This window comes from Sturnira hondurensis, unplaced genomic scaffold, assembly GCF_014824575.4.
Source record: "Sturnira hondurensis isolate 20B ecotype Veracruz unplaced genomic scaffold, ASM1482457v3 Scaffold0004136, whole genome shotgun sequence".
Classification (NCBI taxonomy): Eukaryota; Metazoa; Chordata; class Mammalia; order Chiroptera; family Phyllostomidae; genus Sturnira; species Sturnira hondurensis.
This window is the reverse complement of record NW_028076767.1, coordinates 14,571,452-14,594,806: the sequence shown is the minus strand read 5'-3', so window position 1 is coordinate 14,594,806 and position 23,355 is coordinate 14,571,452. Positions and strand designations below refer to the sequence as shown.

Genomic DNA, 23,355 nt, shown 5'->3' with positions numbered 1-23,355 from the left:
CAGCTGACATAGCCAGTTTCTGATGCTTTAATAGAAACCTCCTGTGGGTCTGTTGCTCTGGGTTCTTTTGCTTGCCACCAATAAGAACTGTGGCTCTTCAGTAAAGGAATTACTTAATTTAAAGTTATACAGGTTTAGCGTAATGGTGGAATTTTCCATTAAGTCCCATTCCCTTTGAATGCCCACAAATACATACAGTCCTGCCCCCAACCCCACCCCACCCCCATCTCCCTGCCTGGCTCAGAGCATGCCAGGTGAAGGTACCACCTTTCAGGAAATTTAAAAAAAAAACAACAGAAGTTTGCAGCTCACTTCTCCCTGTGCCTCCCAGTAAGCCATGCTGGGCTGGGCAGGCCTTCCACAGCTACCAGCACTACCAGCCTTGTTGCCATGATCTCCTGTTCTTAATCCAAAACTGTGTGGCATTTCTTCTGGCCATCTGGCGAGGGTCTTTCCATCCCCTTTTGAGCCATGCAGTTTAGCAAGGTCCTGTGGCACATGGCTGCCAAGCTTTTTGTTTAAATCCTGGCCTGCATCCTTTTTCTTTACCCCATTTCCATCTCTTCCCAGAATCAGCTATACCTGCTAGCACTCCTGCATTTTCCATCCCTCTGGGCTGTCATTGTTAGTCCCAGCAGGTATGGCCCCTTGGAGTTGAGCAAACTATTTCCAAGCTCTCATGCAGTTGCTGTGACCTGGGGAGCTGCCACCCAGCTACATCATGGGTCAAAGTCACACCCATCTCCCTGGCCCAGGCAAACTATTCAACATTACTGTGAAGCTAGACTGCTGTTTACTGATAATGCAAAGTAACTCTCAATGGCCCTGCTTCATGTCTCCCATCCCCCAGCCAAGTTTATGGGGAATAACCTATATTCCTGGACACCCCAAGTTCTGGACCTTGTTCCACACCTTTTAAAATGCTAGAGCACAAAGCCATCATGCCCTGTTACATTTTGATATCCCCATCATGCCCTGTTGTATTTTGCAAACATAATATCTTTATGTTTGTCATTTAAAAAACTGGTTAGGTCTTTCAAAATTATTGTAAAAACCTATTTTATCTCTCAGTGCTAACTATTGCAGTTGGGATGGGGGAGAATGAAATTTCTACATGACTTACTCCATAATCCTGACCAAAGTATTTAAATTATTACTTTAGAAAGATAACTCCATGGTGTTCTAGAGGTTTACTGAAATGTGAGAAAAACTAGTGTTAGCAGACCAGTCAGGGTTACTTCAACAGAATCAGGGTAGAAGAGAGGAAAGGGGTTTGACTGGTTTGGTAAGTAGCAAGGCTCTTTATCTAATTTTTTATTTTGTTGTACTGATTTGGTTTCTTGTAGACATTCTTTTCCATGAACAAGCCTTATTTTCACTTTTTATAGCATTTTATCAGATTGTGCTGTTTGATTTTACTTTTTCATATAACTAAAATATAGTTTGTTAGTTCTTAACATTATCCTAACCCATTTTTCAAAGTTCAGTATTTTGGAAGTAATAGTAATTATTCAGTGGCCAACCAAGGTGGTATGAAAGGAAAACACTAGCAGTATTAACAATTACTTTGGTATTTTGTTCTTCATAATTACCTATTTGGAGCAGGCTTTTTTTTTTTTTTTTTTTAATTTACAAGCCCAGTAAGTTTTTTAGAGACTACATAGGCTCCCCTGATGCTGAGCAGGTGCTTTAAGAAGGGTCTCATGTTACCTGGTTAATTATACAACCATTTATAAGTGCTGTGAAGTTTTACAGTTAATTAAGTAGTATCATTTTGTAGTGGATTATCCAGCTTTATTAATTTACTTTTTAAGATTGACACAGTTTGGCACTGTGACAATAATGCACTTAGTGTTCTAAAATTGGTATACGTCTTCCTTAAATACTTATTTCCAAGCCCAGTGATAGCCATAGACATAGGTGGCAGCCTACAGGCTGTGTTAAGGAGCCTTATGGTTTCTGTTTAACTAAAAATAGCACCCCCGCTGATTCTCTGCTTTTCTAAACTAAAGCTGAAACTTTACTATTAGTTTTTTCACAGATTAATAACACATCTGGTTCCAGTTGTTTCAGGCAAGAAATTATAAGCCTGTATTTGACTTTTACTTTTTTCCTACCCCCTTCTTGCTTGTAAGGTTTCTTTTATTTTTTTAAGTATTTCTAACTGATAATGCTATTACAGTTTTCCCAATTTTCCCCCCTCTATCCTCCCTCTGCTCTGCCCCCTCCAACCCTCCAGCATTCCCCACCCTTAGTTCATGTCCATGGGTTGTACATATAAGTTCTTTGAGTCCTCTGTTTCCTATACCATTCTTTGCGTCTCCCCATCTATTTTATGCCTACCAATTGTGCTTCATCCCGGTACCTTTTTCCTCCTGTTCCTCCCTTCCCCCTCCCCACTAAAATTCCTCCATGTGATACCATTTCTCTGATTCTGTGCCTGTTCTACTTATTTGCTTAGTTTTTGTTTTCATTGTTTTTCTTTTCTTTTAGGTTCATTTGTTGATAGTTGTGAGTTTGTTGTCATTTCATTGTTCATATTTTTATCTTCTTTTGCTTAGATAAATCCCTTTAACATTTTATATAATAATGGCTTGGTGATAATGTACTCCTTGAACTTGACCTTATCTGAGAAGCACTTTATCTGCCCTTCCATTCTAAATGAAAGCTTTGCTGGATAGAATAGTCTTGCATGCAGGTCCTTGCCTTTCATGACTTTAAATACTTCTTTCCGGTCCCTTCCTGCCTGCAAGGTTTCTTTTGAGAAATCAGCTTATAGCCCTATAGGCACTCCTTTGTAGGTTACTCTCCTTTTCTCTTGCTGCTTTTAAGATTATCTCCTTGTCTTTAATCTTGACTGATGTAATTATGATGTGCTTTGGTGTGTTCCTCTTTGGGTCCAACTTCTTTGGGACTCTCTAGGCTTCCTGGACTTCCTGGAAGTCTATTTCCTTCATCAGATTGGGGAAGTTTTCTTTCATTATTTATTCAGATATGTTTTCAGTTTCTTGCTGTTCTTCTTCTCCGTCTGGTACCCCTATAATTCGGATGGATATTGGAACATTTTAGGTTGTCCCAGAGGTTTGTAAGTCTCTCTTCACTTTTTTGAATTCTTATTTTTTAATTCTGTTCTGGTTGGATGTTTATCTTTCCCTTTTGTCCTAAATTATTGCTTTGAGTCCTGGTTTCCTTCCTGTCACTGTTAGTTCCCTCAATATTTTAGTTTATTTCCTTTTGGGTATCTTTCATTTGTGTGGGTTTTTTTTTTTTTTTTTTTTTCATTTTTCAACCAAGCTCAGTCAGCTCTGTGAGCATTTTGATTACCAGGGCTCTAAATTCTCCATCAGATACGCTGGCTGTCTCTTCATCACTTAGTTGTCTTTCTGAAATTTTGCTTGGTTCTTTCATTTGAGCCATATTTCTTTGTCTTGGAACACCTGTTAAGTTGTAAGGGGGCAATCCTCCTTGCTGTGTTGTATGCTGCCTGTGGGAGAGGGGCCAGAGAGGGAACAATGCAGCTTGCCTGCTTGTCGATTTCCAACAAACTCGAACTCTTGTGTGAGTCTGGGAGTTTCTCCCACCTCGACAACCCCCACTATAGTCCACAGTGAGCTCTGAGTCTCAGTTTCACTTTCAGCCAGCCCTGCACCCATGTCCGCCACCTCACCTCAGTTTTTCTGAGCAGCCTGGTGTACATGGTCCACAGCCTCTCCCTGGTTTTTCTGAGCTGGCCTCGCCCACTGGATTTTAAATAAGTTGACCAAGATCACATAGCTAGTAGTAGAGCCAGAATTTAAATCATGTGCCCTGGCTCTAAACTGTACTCTTAAGGATTACATTATCTTTAAAGGTAAAAGTAGGAACATTTTTCTTGTCTCCTGTTCCCTTAATATCTCTTTTTTGGTATTTGTTTCTGGGATCTTTTTTTCATTTTTTCCTTCTCTTCATACATTTGTACAAAGAAAGAATGCATAAAAATAATTGGCTTGTTTGTAGAAAAGTTCTCTAAACAAAAAATAAGGTAAAGTACAACACTACAATCTGTGTCAAAGAGCAAGAGATTTTTAACCCAGAAATGAAAACCCAGTAAGATTGGCTTCGTATAGCATACTCAGAACAACTATAGGAACAGCTACATCTTCACAGGAAAAGGTAGCTAAAAAGGAAAGGAAAAACAGTGCCCTGGCTGGTGTAGCTCAGTGGATTGAGCACGGGCCTGCAAACCACACAATCTTGGTTTGATTCCCAGTCGGGGCACATGCCTGGGTTGCAGGCCAGTTCCCAGCAGGGAACTCACAAGAGGTAACCATACATTGATATTTCTCTCCTCTCCTTCCCTTCCCCTCTAAAGATAAATAAATAAAATCTTTATTAAAAAAAGAAAGGAAAAACAGCCAGGGGAAAGTCACAATATGAGGAAAGAAAATTTTACAAGACAATTTAAAGTTGAGCAAAGAACAGTATTTATGTCTTGTGGCAGTTATTTATGTCTTGTGGCAGTCAGATATATGTATGCCCATTCATGAAGCTTATATGAATGCCAATTTTTCCTTAAAGTAGAATTGCAGAAAGAGAGTTAGAGGCAGACAACGTGAATTTAACATACTTCAATATTTTATTTAAGGTTAATTCTTAAGACATGGCTATCAGAGAGTATATGTCTCTTCAGACCATAAGATGAAAATCTATTTTTTTATTTTTGATAACTTTTATCATACTGTGTATAACCAGACCCATGGAACCACATTTATTATTGTCAATGCATATTAATTCTGTGATTATTACAATTACAGATTCACCTAAGTGGATTTCTTCCAAAGCATGATGCAGACCACTCTTTCACGAGTCTTTCAACCCCAGAAAGGAGTTTTATCTTTATAAACAATCGACCAATACACCAAAAAGACATATTAAAGGTAATCTATTTAAGAAAGTTATCGCTTGTGTCAAAAATAAAAACTAGCTCTGTTGTTTTTATTTCTTATTTTTAATCCTTCTTAACTTATTACAAGGATTACATCTAAGACTTTGCTCTAAAATAAGGAAAAGGGGAGGAACAAATACAGTAACATTTATTAAGCATTGTTGTAGGTACCTTACTTACGGTGTCTGATTGACTCTTTTCAACTATGTGATATAGTACTTACCTTATTTGTTATGAAAACCTGAAATGTTAGTTACTTTTTTGACCACATAGCCAGGAAGTTAGAGTTAGGATTTGAACTCTGGACTTTGACACTAAGATCTTTAACTATGAAGCCAGTTCCATTGGATCTTTATACTTCTTGATGAATGTTGGTACTTCATTCATAGAGGATCAGGGCCTCTGAGTATTTCTATTGAGATACTGCTTTTTCTAATAAGCAGTTATATCGACTCAGTTGATTATACTCCTTTTGGTAGTATTTTAAGGATGGCAATATATATTTATGTGAGTTTTTTGTCTTTTTTTCATAACATATGTTTCTAGTTAATTCGACATTATTACAATCTGAAGTGCCTAAAGGAATCTACTCGTTTGTATCCCATTTTCGTTCTGAAAATTGATGTTCCTACAGCTAATGTGGATGTCAATTTAACACCGGATAAAAGTCAAGTATTATTACAGAATAAGGTATCTTTTTCTGATAATTTTTTGAATTTATGCTATTTATAAACTTAAACACTCATAACCATTTTTGTGTGACAAAGATTTTTACTTGTTTATACATATTTTAACGTATTATTTTAAATCTTATCTGTTATTTTTATAATTTATCTTAACATGTTCATCTGTGTCTTTAGGAATCTGTTTTAATTGCTCTTGAAAATCTGATGACGACTTGTTACGGATCACTACCTAGTACAAATTCTTATGAAAATAAGAAAACAGATGTTTCCTCAGCTGACATGGTTGTTAGTAACACAGCAGAAACAGATGTGCTTTTTAATAAGATGGAATCATCTGGCAGTAATTATTCAGATGTTGATACTTCAAGCATTTCTTTCCAAAATGATATTCATAACGATGAATCTGTAGAAAACACTAATTGTTTAAATCATGATATATACATTGGTGACCATTGTGGTGATCATTTTATTAGTGGAAATTCTAACATTGATAAGAACACTAAAAATGAATCTCAGGAGATCCCAATGAATACTTTATTATGTGATGACAACCAGAAGAACTATAGTGAAACTTGTTTTGTACCTTCTGTTAAACATGCCCAATCAGAAATTGGCAATAAAGGCCATATAAATGAGAGTGGAGAAAATGAGGAAGAACCAGTTCCTGCAAAGTCTTTGGAAATTTCTGCAGATGACTGGAGCAAGGGAAATACACTCAAAAATTCAGTGGGAGAGAACATTGAACCTGTGAAATTTTTAGTGCCTCAAGAAAACTCAGCATGTAAAGAAAGTAAAAATAATAATCCAAGCCCTAAACAAAAGAATCTCAGTGAAGTTTCCTGTAACAAAAAATCAAATGTGGTAGATGAAAAATCTGGACAGCTTACAGCTTATGATTTAATTAGCAGTCATGTAATCAAGAAACCCATGTCAGCAAGTGCCCTTTTTGTTCAAGATCATCGTGTTCAGTTTCTCACAGAAAATTCTAAGACCAGTTTGGAGGATGCAACACTACAAATTGAAGAACTGTGGAAGACATTGAGTGAAGAGGAAAAACTGAAGTAAGTTTCCAGAGTTTTCATGTGACTTGAATGTTCAGATATTTCCATCTACTGGGTTAACAAAATATTTTTAACTTCTTATTTACAGAAAAATAGAATGGAAAATGCCATTTGACTTGGCTAAACTACCTTTTTTTGGCATCACTTTTTTGGGTAGAGGTTTTTAGTTTTGCTTTTTTGCTTTGGTACAAGCCTTAACTATTTATTTAAAAATTTCAACATTTTTGCAGATTTAATTCAGTGCTATTAAAGCTGTCCTTTATTCAGTAGCAAGGCTCCCTTCAAAAGTCTTTCTTTCTTTTTTATTATTCAAGTACAATTGTCTCCATTTTCCCCTGCACCACTGTCCCTGACTACACCAACCCCCCCTCCTACCCCCTCAATCCTATCCCCCTTGGTTCGTCTATGGGTCCTTTATTCATGTTCCTTGACAGCCATTCCCCTTCTTTTTCCCCTTATCGCCCTCTCTTCTCCCCTCTGGTTACTGTTAGTTTGTTATTTATTTCATTATCTTTGGTTATATTTTGCTTGCTTGATTGTTTTGTTGATTAGGTTCCACTTATAGGTGAGATTATATGGTATTTGTCCCTCACCACCTGGCTCATTGCACTTACCATATTGCTCTCCAGTTCCATCCATGCTGTGCCAAAGGGTGGAGCTCCTCCTTTCTTTCTGTTGTGTAGTATTCCATTGTGTAAATGTACCATAGTTTTTTGATCCATTCATTTACTGATGGGCACTGAGGTTGCTTCTAGCCCTTGGCTATTGTAAATTGCACTGCTGTGCACATTGGAGTGCATAGGTTCCTTTGAATTGGTGTTTCAAGATTTTTAGAGTATAATTACAGCAGTGGAATTGCCAGGTCAAAAAGTAGTTTCATTTTTAGTTTTTTGATGAAATTCCATATCATTTTCCACAGTGGCTGCACCAGTCTGTGTTCCAACCAACAGTGCACTGTGGTTCCCTTTTCTCAACAACCTAACCAGCACTTGTTGTTTGCTTATGATGATCATTCTGACTGGTGTGAAATGGTATCTCATTGTGATTTTAATTTGCATCTCTCTGATGGCTAGTGATGATGAGCACCCTTTCATATGTCTCTGGGCCCTCTGTAGGCCCTCCTCAGAGAAGTGTCTGTTCAGGTCCTTTGCCCATTTTTTCATTGGGTTTTTTGTCTTCCTGGAGTGGAGTCATGCGAGTTCTTTATATATTTTGGAGATCAAACCCTTGTCCAAAGTATCATTGGCAAATATATTTTCCCATACAGTTGGTTCCCTGTTCATTTTGCTGATATTTTCTTTAGCCGTGCAGAAGTTTTTTATTTTGAAGTCCCATTTGTTTATTCTTTTCTTTGTGTCCTTGGCTCCAGGGGACATATTGGTGAAAATATTGCCACATGGAATATCTGAGATTTTCCTGCCTGTGTTCTCCTCTATGACTTTTATGCTGTGGTGACTTATATTTAAGTCTTTTATCCATCTTGAGTTTATTTTGTGTATGGTGTAAGTTGGTAGTTGAGTTTCATTTTGTTTGCATGTAGCTTTCTAGGTCTCCTAACACCATTTATTGAAGAGGCTATTTTTACTCCTTTTTATGCTTCTGCCCCCTTTGTTGAATATTAATTGACCATTGAGACATGGGCTTATTTCTGGGCTCTCTGTTCACTTCCGTTGATCTATGAGTTTGTTCTTGTTCCAGTACCAGACTCTCTTAATTACTGTGGCCTTGTGATACAGTTTGATATCAGTTACTGTGATCCCTCCTACTTTGTTATTCTTTCTCAAAATTGCTGCAGATATTCAGGATCTTTTAGGGTCCCATATAAATTTCTGAAAAATTTTTTTATATCTGTGAAATATGTCATTGGTATTTTAATAGGGATTGTGTGGAATCTAAATTGCTTTGGGTAGCATGGACATTTTGATGATGTTAATTCTTTGTTTTTAATATATTTTATTGATTATGCTATTACAGTTGTCCCATTTATTTCTCCCTTTTATTCCCCTCCTGCCTGTACTTCCCTCCCACCATCTTTTGCCTCCCATAGTTCATGTCCATGGGTCATACATTTAAGTTATTTGGCTTCTCCATTTCGCATACTATTCTTAACCTCCCCCTGTCTATTTTGTACCTACCATTTATGCTTTTTATTCCCTGTACCTATTCCCCCATTTACTGTTCATATTTTTTATCATTTTTTTAGATAAGACCCTTGAACATTTCATATATAAGGGCTTGGTGATGATGCACTCCTTTAACTTGACCTTATCTGAGAAGCACTTTATCTGCCCTTCCATTCTAAATGAAAGCTTTGCTGGATAGAGTAATCTTGGATGTAGCTCCTTGCCTTTCTTAACTTTGAATACTTCTTTCCAGCCCTTTCTTGCCTCTAAAGTTTCTTTTGAGAAATCAACTGGTAATCTTATAGGAACTCCTTTGTAGGTTACTTTCCTTTTTTCTTGCTGCTTTTAAGATTCTCTCCTTGTATTTAATTTTGCTGTGTCTTGGTGTGTTCCTCCTTACGTCCAATTTCTTTGGGACTCTGAGCTTCCTGGACTCCCTGGAAGTCTATTTCCTTTGCCAGATTAGGGAAGTTCTCCTTCATTTTGTTTTTTTTCTTTTTAATGTATTTTATTGATTATGCCATTACAGTTGTCCTGTTTCCCCCCTTCATGCCCCTCCACCCTGCACACTCCCTCCCCCATCATTCCCCCCCTTCAGTTTATGTCCATGTGTCACAAGTTCTTTAGATTCTACATTTCCCACACTACTCTTGCCCTACCCCGTGTCTATTTTCTACCTGTTGTCTATACTACCTATTCTCTGTACCTTCTCCCTCCTTCTCCTCCTCCCAATCTCCTGTTGCTAACCCTCCATATGAGCTCCATTTTTATGGTTCCACTCCTGATCTAGCTGTATTCTTAGTTTGCTTTTGTTTTAGGTGTGGTTGTTAATAACTGTGAATTTGCTAACCTTTCACTGTTCCTATTTTTTATCTTCTTTTTCTTAGATAAGTCCCTTTAACATTTCATATAATAAGGGCTTGGTGATGATGAACTCCTTGAATTTGATCTTATCTGAGAAGCACTTTATCTTCCCTTCCATTCTAAATGAAAGCTTTGCTGGATAAAGCAATCTTGGCTGTAGGTCTTTGGATTTCATGACTTGAAATACTTCTTTTCAGCCCCTTCTTGCCTGTAAGGTCTCTTTGGAGAAATCAGCTGACAGTCTGATGGGAACTCCTTTGTAGGTGACTGTCCCCTTTTCTCTTGCTGCTTCTAGGATTCTCTCCTTCACTTTAATTTTGGCTAATGTAATTATGATGTGCCTTGGTGTGTTCCTTCTTGGGTCCAACTTCTTTGGGACTCTATGAGCGTCCTGGACTTCTTGGAAGTCTATTTCCTTTGCCAGACTGGGGAAGTTCTTCTTTATTATTTGTTCAAATAAATGTTCCTCTTCCCCTTCTGGTACTCCTATATTTCGGATGTTGGAACATTTAAAGATATTCTGGAGGATCCTAAGCCTCTCCTCATTTTTTCGAATTCTTGTTTCTTCATACTTTTCTGTTTGGTCATTTTTATCTTCCTTTTGGTCCACTCCCTTGATTTGAGTCCCAGTTTCCTTTCCATCACTATTGGTTTGGTTTCCTGTGCATTTCCCTTCATTTCAATTAGTTTAGCCTTCATTTGATCCTCTAACTTGAAACTAAAATCAACCAGTTCTGTGATCATCCTGATCACCAGTGTTTTGAACTGTGCATTTGATAGGTTGGCTATCTCTTGGTCGATTAAAAGTATTGGTTCTGGGGCTTTGATTTGTTTTTCTGTTTAAGCCATAGTGTTTTAGTCTGTTCACACCTGTTATGTATGAGGGGCGAAGCCTTAGGTGTTCACCAGGGCAGGGTGACCCAGTTGCTGGGTTGTGACACTGTATGTGGGGGCGGGGTCAGAGGGGGGCAATGGTGTTTGTTCTGCTCTCTCTCAGATTTCGCTCCCTTCTGCAGCTTCCCACAAGCAAACCAGGTCCCCCTGGTGCCAGCTCCAGGGTGTGTGGGCCTGTGCACCCTCCAGGACCCTGTGGGTCTCTCCAACAAACTCTCTGTAAGCCTGGGAGCTTCTACTTGGCACCTCGACCTCGAGAGTTTTTCCAGTTGGTGCTTCTAGGCTTTAATTTCCATCGCTGGGGCCCTAGCCTGCGCGGTCTGTCTCACTGCGGTCAGCCAGCCACCTTGCGCCCCCACTGGGTCCACCCATTGCCACCCCACACCTGGGTTCTGCCAGCAGCTGCCTGTGCGCCTGGGTCGGTCCAGTCCGGCTGCTTTTTCTTGCGGGACCCTGCTCTACCAGCCACTGACTCTGCCCCTCTTACTGATCTGGATGAATGGTTTGTTGTTGTTGGACTTCTGTAGGGTTCAATTTTTTGTGTTTTGGTTGCATTTTTGTTACTAAAACTTTGTTGTCTTTAAACTTGGTTGTGTGAAGAGGCACAGTGTTTCCACCTAAGCCTCCATCTTGGCCGGAAGTCTCTTCATTATGTTTTCAATTAAGTTTTCAATATCTTGTTCTTCCTATTCTCCTTCTGCCACCCCTATGATTCAGATGTTGCAATACTTAACGATGTCCCAGAGGTTCCTAAGCCTCACCTCATTTTTTGCATTCTTATTTCTTCATTCTATTTCAGTTGGATGCTTGTTTCTTCCTTTTGTTCCAAATTGTTGATGTGAGTCCCAGTTTATTCCCCTTCACTGTTGGTTTCCTGCACTTTTCCTTTTATTTCACTTTGCGTAGCCTTCACTTCTTCCTCTGATTCGCAACCGTACTCAACCATTTCTGTGAGCATCCAGATTACCAGTGCTTTGAACTCTGTTTCTGATAGGTTGGCTGTCTCTCCATTGCTTATGTATTTTTTCTGGAGCTTTGATCTGTTTTTTCATTTGGGCCATATTTTTTTGTCTTGGTGCACTTGTTAACATAATAAGGGGCAGAGCCTTAGGTATTTGCCAGGGCAAGACAACGCACATGGCTGCATTTTGGCACTGTATGTGGGGAGGGGTCTGAATGGGAACGGTGCCACTTGCTCACCTCTCCACCAGATTTCCGAGCCTTCCTCCACTACCTGTAAGCAAATTGGGCCCTTCTGGTGCTGATTCCTGGGTGAATGGTTTTTTGTACATTCTAGGACCTGGTGGGTCTTTCCAGTGAACTCTCCTATGAGGCTGGAAGTTCCTCCTACTGCCTCAACCCCCACAGATTTTTAGTTAGAGGTTTTGAGGTTTTATTTTCCTGTGCTGGAATCCTGGGCTATGTGGTCTGTCTCACTTCGCAGTTTCTCCTCTTTGTCTAGCCACATGCAAATATGGGACCACCTACTCCTCCAGCCACTGCCTTGCCTTGTCCACCAGCCTCCACCTTGCCATGAATCCTTTCCACCCTGGCCACCTATCCTACTCTCCTGCCGATCTGGATGAGTGTGCCTTCTTTAACTCCTTGATTGTCTGTCAGACTTCCACACAGGTCAATTTTCTGGGAGTTCTGGTTCCTTTTTGTTTTTAAATTTGTTTTTGTCCTTTTGGTTGTACGAGGAAGCAAAAGTGTGTCTACCTACTCCTCTGTGTTGGCCGGAAATCATCAAGTTGATAATGATGTTAATTCTTCCAGTCCATGACCACAGTATATGCTTCCACTTAATGGTGTCATCTTTAATTTCTTTCTTCACTGTTATGTAGTTTTCTGAGTACAAGTTTTTTACCTGCTTGTTTAGGTTTATTCCTAGGTACTTTATTTATGTTGTTGCTATAGCAAATGGGATTTTTCCCCCAATTTCTGTTTTTCTGATATTTCATTGTTGGTATTCAAAAATGCCTTTGTTTTCCTAATATTGACTTTGTGTCCTGCTATTTTGCCAAATTCACTTATTAGGTCGAGTAGTGTTTTGGTGGAGTCTATAGGGTTTTCCATGTACACTATTATATCATCTGCAGACAATGACAGTATTTACTCCTTTCCACTTTGGACACCTTTTATTTCTTTATCTTGTCTGATTGGTGTGGCTAGGACTTCCAATACTATGTTGAATAAAAGTGGTGAGAGTGGACATGAATGTTTATATCATAAATGAGTTCTGTACCTTAATCAAATACTTTTTCTGCATCTATTGATATGATCATGTGATTTTTGTCTTTCCTTTTATTTATCTGATGTGTTTCATTTATTGATTTGTGAATATTGTCTACCCTCACATCTGTGGGATAAATCCCATTTGATCATGGTGTATAATCTTTTTAATATATTGGTGGATGTGGTTTGCCAATATTTTGTTGAGAATTTTAGCATCTATGTTTATCTGCAATATTCGCCAGTAGTTATTTTCTTTGTTGTGTCTTTATCTGGTTTGGGGATTAGGACGATGTCTCATAAAGAGTTTAGAAGTCTTCCCTCTCTTTGGATTTTCTGTAATAGTCCTAGAATGATAGGGGTTAGCTCTTCCTAAAATGTTTTATAAAATTCTCCTGTAAAACCATCCAGTCTAGGGCTTTTGTGTGCCACGAGTTTTTTTTTCTTCAGTTTCACCAGCTGTCAGTCTGTTTAGGCTTTCTGCTGCTTCTTCATTCAGTTTTGTAAGAATATATTTTTCTAGAAATTTGTCCATTTCATCCAGGTTTCCAAATTTCTTGTCATATAGTTTGTAGTAATTTCTTCACTTCTTTATATTTTTGTGGTATCAGTTAAAATCTCTCCTCTTTCATTTCTGACTTTGTTTATTTGGACCATCTCTCTTTTTTTCTTAATGAGTCTAGTTGAAGGCCTGTTTATTTTGTTTAACTATTCAAAGAACCATCTCCTGAATTTATTGATCCTTTGAATTGTTCTTTTAGTCTCCTTGTCTTTTAATTCTGCTCTGATCTTGCTTGTTTCCCTTTCTTCTACTCCCTCTGGACTTTGTTTCTTGTTGTTCCTCCAGTTCTTGTAGATGTTAGGTTAAGTTGTTTATTTGAAATGTTTCTTTTTTAGGTAGGCCTGTATCCTATGAGGTTCCCTCTTGGGACTGCCTTCCGCTGTATCACATAGGTTTTGGACTGTTGTGTGTTCATTTTCATTTGTTTCCAGAAAATTTGTCATTTGTTTCTTGAGCTCATTGTTAACCTATTCATTGTTTAATAATAATGCTATTCAATTCTCATATATATATTAATGCTTTTGAGTTTTTTCCTTGAGGTTGGTTTCTATTTTCAGGCCCTTGTGGTCTTATATCAAGAAAATGCTTGATATAATTTCAATTTTCTTGAATTTGTTGAGTCTTGTTTTGTGTCCTGTCATGTGGTGTATGTATCTTTGAAAATATTCCATGTGCATTTGAAAAGAATGTGTATTTTGCTTCTTTGGCATGAAAGATTCTTTATATATCAGTTAAGTCCATTTGATCTAGGGCATTGGCTCAGTGCCACAATATCCTTGTTGATATTTTGTTTGGAAGATACATCCATTGTTGACAGTGGGGTGTTAAAATCCCCAATTATAAGTTTGTTGTTGTCTATGTCTTTCTTGAAGTTCTCCAAGATATTCCTTATATATTTGGGTGCTCCTATGTTAGGTGCATATATGTTTATAATGTTTGTCTTCTTGATGGATTTTTCTCTTGAGTATGAAGTGTCCTTCTGTGCCTTTTTTTATGGCCTTTGTTTTGAAGTCTGTTTTGTCGGATATAAGTATTGCTACACCAGCTTCTTTTTCCTTTCCTTTTCTGTGGAATATTTTTTTCCAACCCTTCACTTCCAGTCTGTGTAGGTCTTTTGTTCTGAGATGGGTCTCTTGTAGGCAGCATATGTGACGGTCATGTTTTCTTAACCATTCAGCTACCCTGTGTCTTTTGATTGGAGCATTTAATCCATTTATATTTAAGATTATTATTGATAGATACTTACTCATTTTTCCTCCTTTGTACCTATGTTCCTCTCTCTCTTACTCTTTTTCTTCCACTTCTTAAAGCAGTCCCTTCAGCATCTCTTGCAGTGCTGGTTTGATGGAAGTGTATACTTTTAGGCTTCTTTTGTCCGGGAAGCTCCTTATTTCACCTTCTATTTTAATTGAGAGCCTTGCTGGGTAGAGTAGTCTTGGTTGCAGGCCTATGTTTTTCGTTACTTGGAATATTTCTTGCCATTTCCTTTTGGCTTGTAGTGTTTCTGTTGAGAAATCAACTGCTAGCCTTGTTGGAGCTCCCTTGTATGTTACTTCCTGTTTCTCCTTTGCTGCCTTTAGAATCTCTCTTTGTTTTTAAAACTTGGAATTTTTATTGTGATGTGTATTGGAGTAGGCTTCTTTGGGTTCATCCTTATTTGGACCCTATGTGGTCCCTGAACTTGCGTGGTTATTTTCTGCCATTATTTTTTCAAACAGGTTTTCTATCCCTTGCTCCTTTTCTTCTCCTTCTAGCATTTCGTGTTGTCCTGCATTTGCCTTAAGCTGTCTTGATATTTTTTGAGTCTTTTTTCATGCAGCTGCTCTTCTTGGATATTTCTTTCTGCCTTGTCTTCCATCTCATTAATTCGGTCCTTTGCTTCATCCAGCCTGCTTGTAATTACTTCTAGTATATTTTTTAAATTTCAGATATTGTATTCTTCATTTTTCCTGGTTCTTACTTATAGCTTCTATTTCCTTTTTCATATTGTTATAGTTCCAAACAGTTCTTTTTCGTTTTCAGTGAGTTCCTTGAGCATCCCTATAACCATTCTTTTGAATTCTGGATCTGATAGTTTGTTTGCCTCCATTTCATTTAACTCTTTTACTGAGGAATCTTTCTTTTCTTTCGATTATGGGTTCCTTCTTTGTCTTCCCATTTTAGGTGACTCTTTTTGTTTGTTTCCACAATTCCAGATGTTCTTCTTTGCCAGCTGTCCTCACAGGGAGAACTTCTGTGGTAGGGGTTCTGTGGGACTCAGTGGTACAGTGTCTTTGATCTCCTTTTCTAGATGCTCTAGGATTGCCCTGTCTTCTGTTTGTGTGGGCTCTCTTGTTGTACTTGGGCTTTACCTGCTGGTGTCTCCTTTGTTAGTGGGTTCTCCCCTCCAGTGTGTTTACTGGCATTCACAACTCCCACCTTGTCTGGTATCCTGTTTTATAGGTGCTGGTTAACAAAGCAGTATTATCAGACAACCAAACCTATGGCAGCAAAAAGAATCCCCCTACCATATCAGCAATTTCAGCTACAATTGAACTAAAATCAATGAAGGCAAAGAGAGATTGTGGATATTATATGACAAAGGAAATAAGAGATGACTAAAAGAAGGAAAAATGTGTTTTTGTGGTAAGAGGGAAGAGAATTTATAAGAGTTGGGATAGAACGAAGGCTAAGAAACAAAACAGAAAAAAGGTGCAAGTTTTGACAGATAGCAAGGTGAAATTTGTCTCAGCTGTTGGTGTTCACAGTCTGACTTCTTTCTGGATCTGTCTCTGGTTTTCTCACAGCTCCCGCCCGGTCTTATTGAAAGGGGGGAAAAAGCCTCCTGCTGATTTTAAACCTGCCAAGCCCATTTTGCAAGCCTTCCCTGATCCTGCAGACAGAAGGGGGCTGGGCTCAGTTTTTTTCTTTTCCTATAGTTCCAAAACGGTTGAGGCTCAGTCTGGACTGCAAATAATTACAGGTGCCCAGTTTCCAGCCCATGCCCTCAGAACACTGTGTGGCCCACACTGTCCACTCTGCACATTTGCACCAGGCCGGCACCAATAATCCACCTTATTTTTCAACCCTTCTATCAGTCCAGGAGGCACCCTGAGTGGGAGCAAATCACGCCCCCTCTCCTCCCTCCTCACTGGCCCTGCACTGTGCTTACGGGAGGTCCCTGCATAGCTGCTCAGTTCTTTTTTTGAGAGGTGCTGCCTGCCACTCCTAACAAGCACTGGGCTTTCCACACAGTCCACCTCTCTGACCAGCCCAGAGTCTATCTGAGTCAGAGCCCATCTCTTATCCCAGCTCCAGGTGTCACCCAGCTCTCCATTTTCCCTGGTACTATTGCCAGCCAGGGACCACTACCCCAGCTGGGTACGCCACAGGCTCTGTGTCACTTACTGCCTTTTTATCCCCACAGTGACTTTATGCATCCAGGTCTCTGCTGGTGCAGGTCTGAGACTTCCTTGCTGTTGGAGGGGAGGGAGCCACTCGATGTCTGTCACTAGCCCTGCTCTACTCCAGTGCTCCCAGGAAAGCAGCTGTCTCTGACCCACAGCCCGGAGACCTTCCCAGTGGCCTACAAAATCTCCTTACCACCTGTTTTCAGTGTACTCTTTGTCTTCCAACCTTCATATCAGCTGGGATTTTGTTAACTTAATGTAAATTGACTTCTCTTTTCACACTTTTTTCCAGTGTGGATGGTTGTCATGTTTCTCTACTTGAATTAAGAGGCAAATAAGGGTCACAAGGAATTATCTTCAAAGATTAGTGCAAGATTATCTGCAAAGATTAGTCCGGGAAGCTCCTTATTTCACCTTCTATTTTAATTGAGAGCCTTGCTGGGTAGAGTAGTCTTGGTTGCAGGCCTATGTAAACCCACAAACGTTGAATTGCATTGGCCAAGGAGGTGATGAATTGATAGCTTCCTCAGTGAACAAAAATGAAAGCATAGATATTTCTGGTTTTCATGGAACTAGAGACAGTGTAACGGCCTAAGATAGCTATTACTGTGCAGCATCACAATAGCAAGTATTCTAGTTTGAGGGGAATGTCAGCATTATTTCTCCTTGTAGGTCCCAAGGTGTTAGGGAACAAGGGTTATGGTTAATAGGCTTCACCTGAAAGTTTGTCATCAGGCAATATTCTGGAATCCAAAATTTTCTCTATCTTACCACTATAGGGCAGACAAAGAGCCAGTATTGGTCAAAAGCAGACCTCTGAAACTGTACTTACATTCTAACCCCTTTCTCTCTGCTAGCTTTTTGTAAAAATGTGTGGACTGTATCTCCCATAGTTGTGAGGTTTAAATAAGAGATTGTGTGTTATGATACAAGGTAAATGACTGGCACATAGTTAGTGTGCTGGATGTCAGTGATGTCAATCAGATTTTACATCTGTGAAAAAGAAATTTCTCTGTTGTGATTGAAATTATTTTTATTTGCTTTGTCAATGTTAAATTTAATCTGCAGACCAGAAATAGAAGCTTGTGAAGAAAATATAGGTATCTTAAAAGCAGAGAGCTTCCTCTATATCACACATTACTGTGTTAGAATTTTCCAGAGCCAAGGGCGTTGAGACCATGATCGGCTGTGTCCAAAATCATTATTAATGAGATGGTGAAACAAAAATGTCACACTAATAACATTACCACTTGTAGTCTTTATTTTGGAATTCTTTCCATGATTCTAAATTCTACATAAGTGTTAGGGATATGACACTAACACTTTGCTTCTTTTTTTCCCTGTTCCATTTTATTGTTTCTTTTTTTCCCTGTTCCATTTTATTGTTTCTTTCCCTTCCTTCTTCCCTCACTTTTTTCTTTCTTCCTTTCCTCCTTTCACAGTCCTTTCCCTCCCTTTCTTCTCTCTTTCCTTCCTTAAATTGGGGAATACATATTGTAAGCATTCTTTTATAAGGCTCTATGTACTTTGGCTAGTCACTTTAGATACAGTTGTAAATAAACATTTTCTACTTATAAATGGTTCGGTCTAGGTAGAAAAAGAATTAAAAAATAGTAATCATAGAATGCGATGAGTTTTAAAGTAAAAAAGTGTTTATAGGGAATCACGAAAACACCTAAATAGGTGGTCTTAATCTCATCTGTGGGACAGAAAATGCTTTCCTGAATAGAAGTCAGTCAGAATGCTATAGGGAATTTTCTAGGTAGAAGGAACAGTATGTAATAAGGCCCAGAAACTAGAAGTAGAATGGTGTTATTCAGGAACTGAAAGATGCCCTCTATGATACGAACTGAATATAGGGGAGTGTGGTAAAGGAAGATGGGGAAGGCAGGCCAGGTCATGGAAGGGTTCTGAAACCGTAACAAAAAGTTTGAAAAAAAACTACAATCTTTCCTGCTGAGAACTTAGGACAGAGACTGTAGAGTAGGGGTATTCTCATTTTTCATTTCTTCCTTTCTGGGTCCCTCCCTTCCCCTGCCTTGTTTTTCTCTTCGATAGGGGGTTAGAAACCAGATTAAGACATGTGCACTACCACTGGGGTATCAGTCACTTTAACTTGAACTGTAACTTGAAGTGGGTATGAACATACTGCTACTCAAAATAACTACGAATAAATTCTAATTAGGGTATTCGTTGAAAATGGTAAATAAACTTTATAATTACATGTAATCTTTAGTCACAAAAAAACATCATTTTAATTGATTATTTGTCAAATTAGAATTAGTATTTTACATTTAAGTTACTAAATCCCTTAATGACATTAAGTCAAAGGTAGCAGCTGTTTTTACTTAACATTCACATAATGTTCCTTTGGACATAACTTTTTATATTTTTCAAGGAACTAATAACATGAGTTCTTGAGTAAATCAAAAGATTAGTACCATATGTGAAAATTTTCACTTTATAATTAATTACAAATGGTGACCATCATCTTGAACTCATTTTCCTCTATACAGGAAATCTTGAATTTGAGTGTCCAAGAGCTAAAAATACTTAATTGTAGTACTGTTGAAAGTAAACTAATAATGTGTTTATATAGCTAATTCAGAAGTTCAGATTCTAAGGAGAAATGAGAGAAAATAATGCAAGAGATTATGAATATGACATGGTAAATAACCAAAAGAGGCATTTTTTAATCTAGTTTACAGAAACAAGGTCTTTTTTTTACATTCTTATCCTTAACATTCTTATTTTACATTCTTATTCTTAACATTTTTTTTATTACACAAACATGTACTAAGTAAGTACAAAGTATACAACATGCTGTATGGTCTTTTGTCTCTTAGTTTCACTTAATGTTTAATACAGTTCTTCCAATAATAATCATTTCTAACACAAATCTATTCAAATTTCTCTTTTAAAAATGTTTAGAATTCAGCCAGTTTCTTAAGCTTCTTAAAACAAAAGATAACAGTCTCAAGTCTGAAATTTAAAACTGAATTTTCTTAAAAATTTAACAAGATTGATTAAATAATCATTAACCATTAGTCAGATTGTGTTCCCTTTATTTTGTTTTTTGATAAAAAATAATGATAGCAAATGTTACGATTTACTATGTGCTAAGTACTATTCTAAGTACTTGAGACATTTTAGTACATTTTATTCCTCACATCAAAACTATGAAATAGCTGTAAATTAGCCATACTGAGGCACAGGAAAATGAAATGATTTGCCAAGGTTTGTAGAGCTACTAAGGGGCAGGGCAAAGCCAAGCCAGGGAGTCTGTCTCTCAGGTCTGTGCTCTTAGTCACTGCACTTTGCCAAACACAATAATAGTAGTTTTCAGTTCTGGGTATGCATTAGAATCAACCATGAACTCTAAAACCAATACTGCCTGACTTTAACCTAGGTCCGGAGCATTAGAAACAGAGTTGGACCTAGGCATCTCAATTTTTAAGAAAAAGGTTGAGATAACAATTGTCCTAGAACTCAGTATAATTTTAAAATTTTTAAATGCTCATTATTTTGTACCTTTGAATTAAATTACATGGTTTGGATTTGTTCAATTTATTTGAGTGATTTTTTCAATCAACTATGTAGCCATTATAAATTTATTTTTAATTTTTTAAATATAGTTTTTGATTATACTATTATAGTTGTCCCTTTTTTTTCTCTCCCCTTTATTCCCCTCCACCCAGTACCATCCCTTCCACCAGCATTCCCCCACCTTAGTTCATGTCCATGGATCGTACATTTAAGTTCTTCCACTTCACCATTTCCCATACTATTCTTAACCTCCCCCTGTCTATTTTCTACCTATCATTTGTGCTTCTTATTCCCTGTACCTTTTCCTCTATTCTCCTCCTCCCGCTTCCCTTTGTTAACCCTCCATGTGATCTCCATTTCTGTGATTCTGTTCATGTCGTAGTTATTTGCTTAGTTCCTTTTTGTTTTTTAGATTCAGTTGTTGATAGTTGTGAGTTTGTTATCATTTTCATAGTTTTGATCTTCTTTTTCTTAGATAAGTCCCTTTAATATTTCATATAATAAAGGCTGGGTGATAATGAACTCCTTCAACTTGATATTATCTGGGAAGTGCTCTATCTGCTCTCCCATTCTAAATGATAGCTTTGCTGGATAGAGTAATCTTGGGTGTAGGTCCTTGCCTTTCATGACTTTGAGTATTTTTTCCAGCCCTTTCTTCCCTGCAAGGGTTCTTTTGAGAATCAGCTGATAGTTTTATGGGAGCTTCTTTGTAGGTAACTCTCTCCTCTTGCTGCTTTTAAGATTCGCTCTTTATCTTTCATCTTGGGTAACTTAATTATGATGTGCCTTGGTATGTGCTTCCTTGGGTCCAAATTTTTTGGAACTCTCTGAATTTCCTGAACCTCCTAGAAGTCTATTTCCTTTGCCAGATTGGGGAAGTTTTCCTCCATTGTGTCTTCAAACAAGTTTTCAGTATCTTGTGCTGTTCCTCTTCTCCTTCTGGCACCCCTATGATTCAGAGGTTGGGATGTTTACAGTTATTCCAGAGGTTCCTAAGCCTCTCCTCATTTTTTTTGAATTCTTGTTTCTTCATTCTGTTCTGGTTGAATATTTATTTCTTCCTTCTGGTTCTAACCATTGATTTCGGTCCCAGTTTCCTTCCCGTCACTGTTGGTTCCCAGTATATTTTTATTTCACTTTTCATAGCCTTCACTTTTTCCTCTCTTTTATGACCATACTCAACCATTTTTATGAGCATCCTGATTACCAGTGTTTTGAACTGTGCATCTGATAGATTGGCTATCTCTTCATCGTTTAGTTCTGTTTTTGGAGTTTTGATCTGTTCTTTCATTTGGGCACTATTTTGGGGGGGGTGGTCTGGGCATGCCTGTTACGAAGTAAGGGGTAGAGCCTTAGGTATTTGCCAGGGTGGGACAACCCAGGTCACTGCATTGTGGTTCTGTATATGAGGGAGTACCTGAGAGGGAACAGTGCTGCTTACTCAGCTCTCAGCTGGTTTTCAGTCACTTCCCCTGCTACTCACAAGCAAATTCGGACTTTTGGGTGCTAATTCCCAGGTGGGTAGGTTTGTGTACATTCTAGAACCCTATGGATTTCTCCAACACACTGTCCTATGGGACTAGGAGTTTCTCCAGCTGCCTCAACCTCCACAGGTTTTTACAGTCAGAGGTTTTGGGGCTTTGTTTTCCTGCACTAGAACCCTGAGTTTCACGATCTGTCTTCCTCCCCAGTTGTTACTTCCAGTTTATTCTCATGCAAATGTGGGGCCACCTGCTCTACCAGCCACTGCTTCTCCTGCTAGAGTCCTCCAGCTGCTGCCTTGCCAGGAGTCTTCTCCACCCCAGCTGCATGTCTCCACCCCTGCTATCCATCTAGATGAATGTGTCTTTAACTCCTTGATTGTTAGAGGCGTACAGTTTGATTTTCTGGCAGGTCTGGTTACTTTTTATTTTTAAATTTGTTGTCCTTCTTTTAGTTGTGCAAGGAGGCAAAGTGTACCTACCTACACCTCTTGGCTGAAAGTTGAAACCATTAATCATAATTTTTATTTTGCATGTTGTTATAGTAACTTCAGTTTTACAAGTACCTAATTAATAAATGGAGTATTAATTAATGTATGTAAATTTTCTTTTATGGTGCTCAAAGAATTGTTTAATCCATGTTGATTAATAGCAAAAATATAAGGAACTCTACAGATCCGGAATTGACTATTTTGTTGTTTTTCTAGTGCCTGTGCCTTCAATATTTCCTTAAATGGTTTTTAAAATTGGGTAAAATATAGCTTCTGTGAAATGCATAGATCTTAACCACATATACAGTTCATTGCATTTTCACATGTGTACACCCATGTGACCACCATCCCAATATGTAGAACATTTTCATCACCTCAGAAAGTTACCTTATGCCACTTAGCAGCCGATCTCAATACGCAGACACTCTCTTGATTTCCATCATACTAGCTTACTTTTGCTAGTACTTGATATGTATAAAATCGTATGTACTTTTATACCTAGCATTTTCCTCTCCACAAAATATTTTAGTGATTGTCATCATATTTGTTGAATCTATATAGTTCATTTTTTAAATAAATTAGTTATATTCAATTTTATAAATATACAGTCATTCACTACTAATGGTGGGAATGTATTCTCAAAAATGCTTTGTTAGGTGATTTTGTTGTGTCACAAACCAGTTGCTCTAGTGTACCACACACCTGGTCTGTATAGTATAGCCTGTTGTTCCTGGACTACACACCTATACTGCATGTCACTGTACTGAATACTCCAGGCAACTGTAACACAGTGGTAAGTACTTGTATACCTAAACATGTCTAAACATAAAGGAGGTATAGTAAAAATATGGTATCAAAGATTAAAAATGGTACACCTATATAGGACATTTACCATGAATAGAATTTTGGGTGAGCGATGAGTGAATGTGAAGGCCTAGGACATTACTGGACACTACTGTAAGCTTTACAAACACTACATTTAGGCTACATTAAATTTATAAAACATAAGACAAAATCAAGTACAAAGGAGAATGATGCAGGAGACTTGATAAATACAAGATGTATGAGGCTGCTGACAGTACAACTTGGCATACTGTTTTAC

General features: G+C 38.2%; 1 protein-coding gene across 3 annotated transcripts in view; it reads left to right on the top strand.

The window, feature by feature from the left end:
- Positions 1-23,355, top strand: part of PMS1 (PMS1 homolog 1, mismatch repair system component) — an 89,398-nt gene that overhangs the window by 49,952 nt on the left and 16,091 nt on the right. For 2 of the 3 annotated variants that reach the window (XM_037043765.1, XM_037043763.1), the window contains exons 7-9: positions 4,794-4,916; positions 5,471-5,614; positions 5,785-6,671. In XM_037043765.1, coding sequence (XP_036899660.1) covers positions 4,794-4,916; positions 5,471-5,614; positions 5,785-6,671 — 1,154 coding nt within the window. The remainder of the gene's footprint in view (positions 1-4,793; positions 4,917-5,470; positions 5,615-5,784; positions 6,672-23,355) is intronic. The other variant, XM_037043764.1, reaches the window with a different exon arrangement.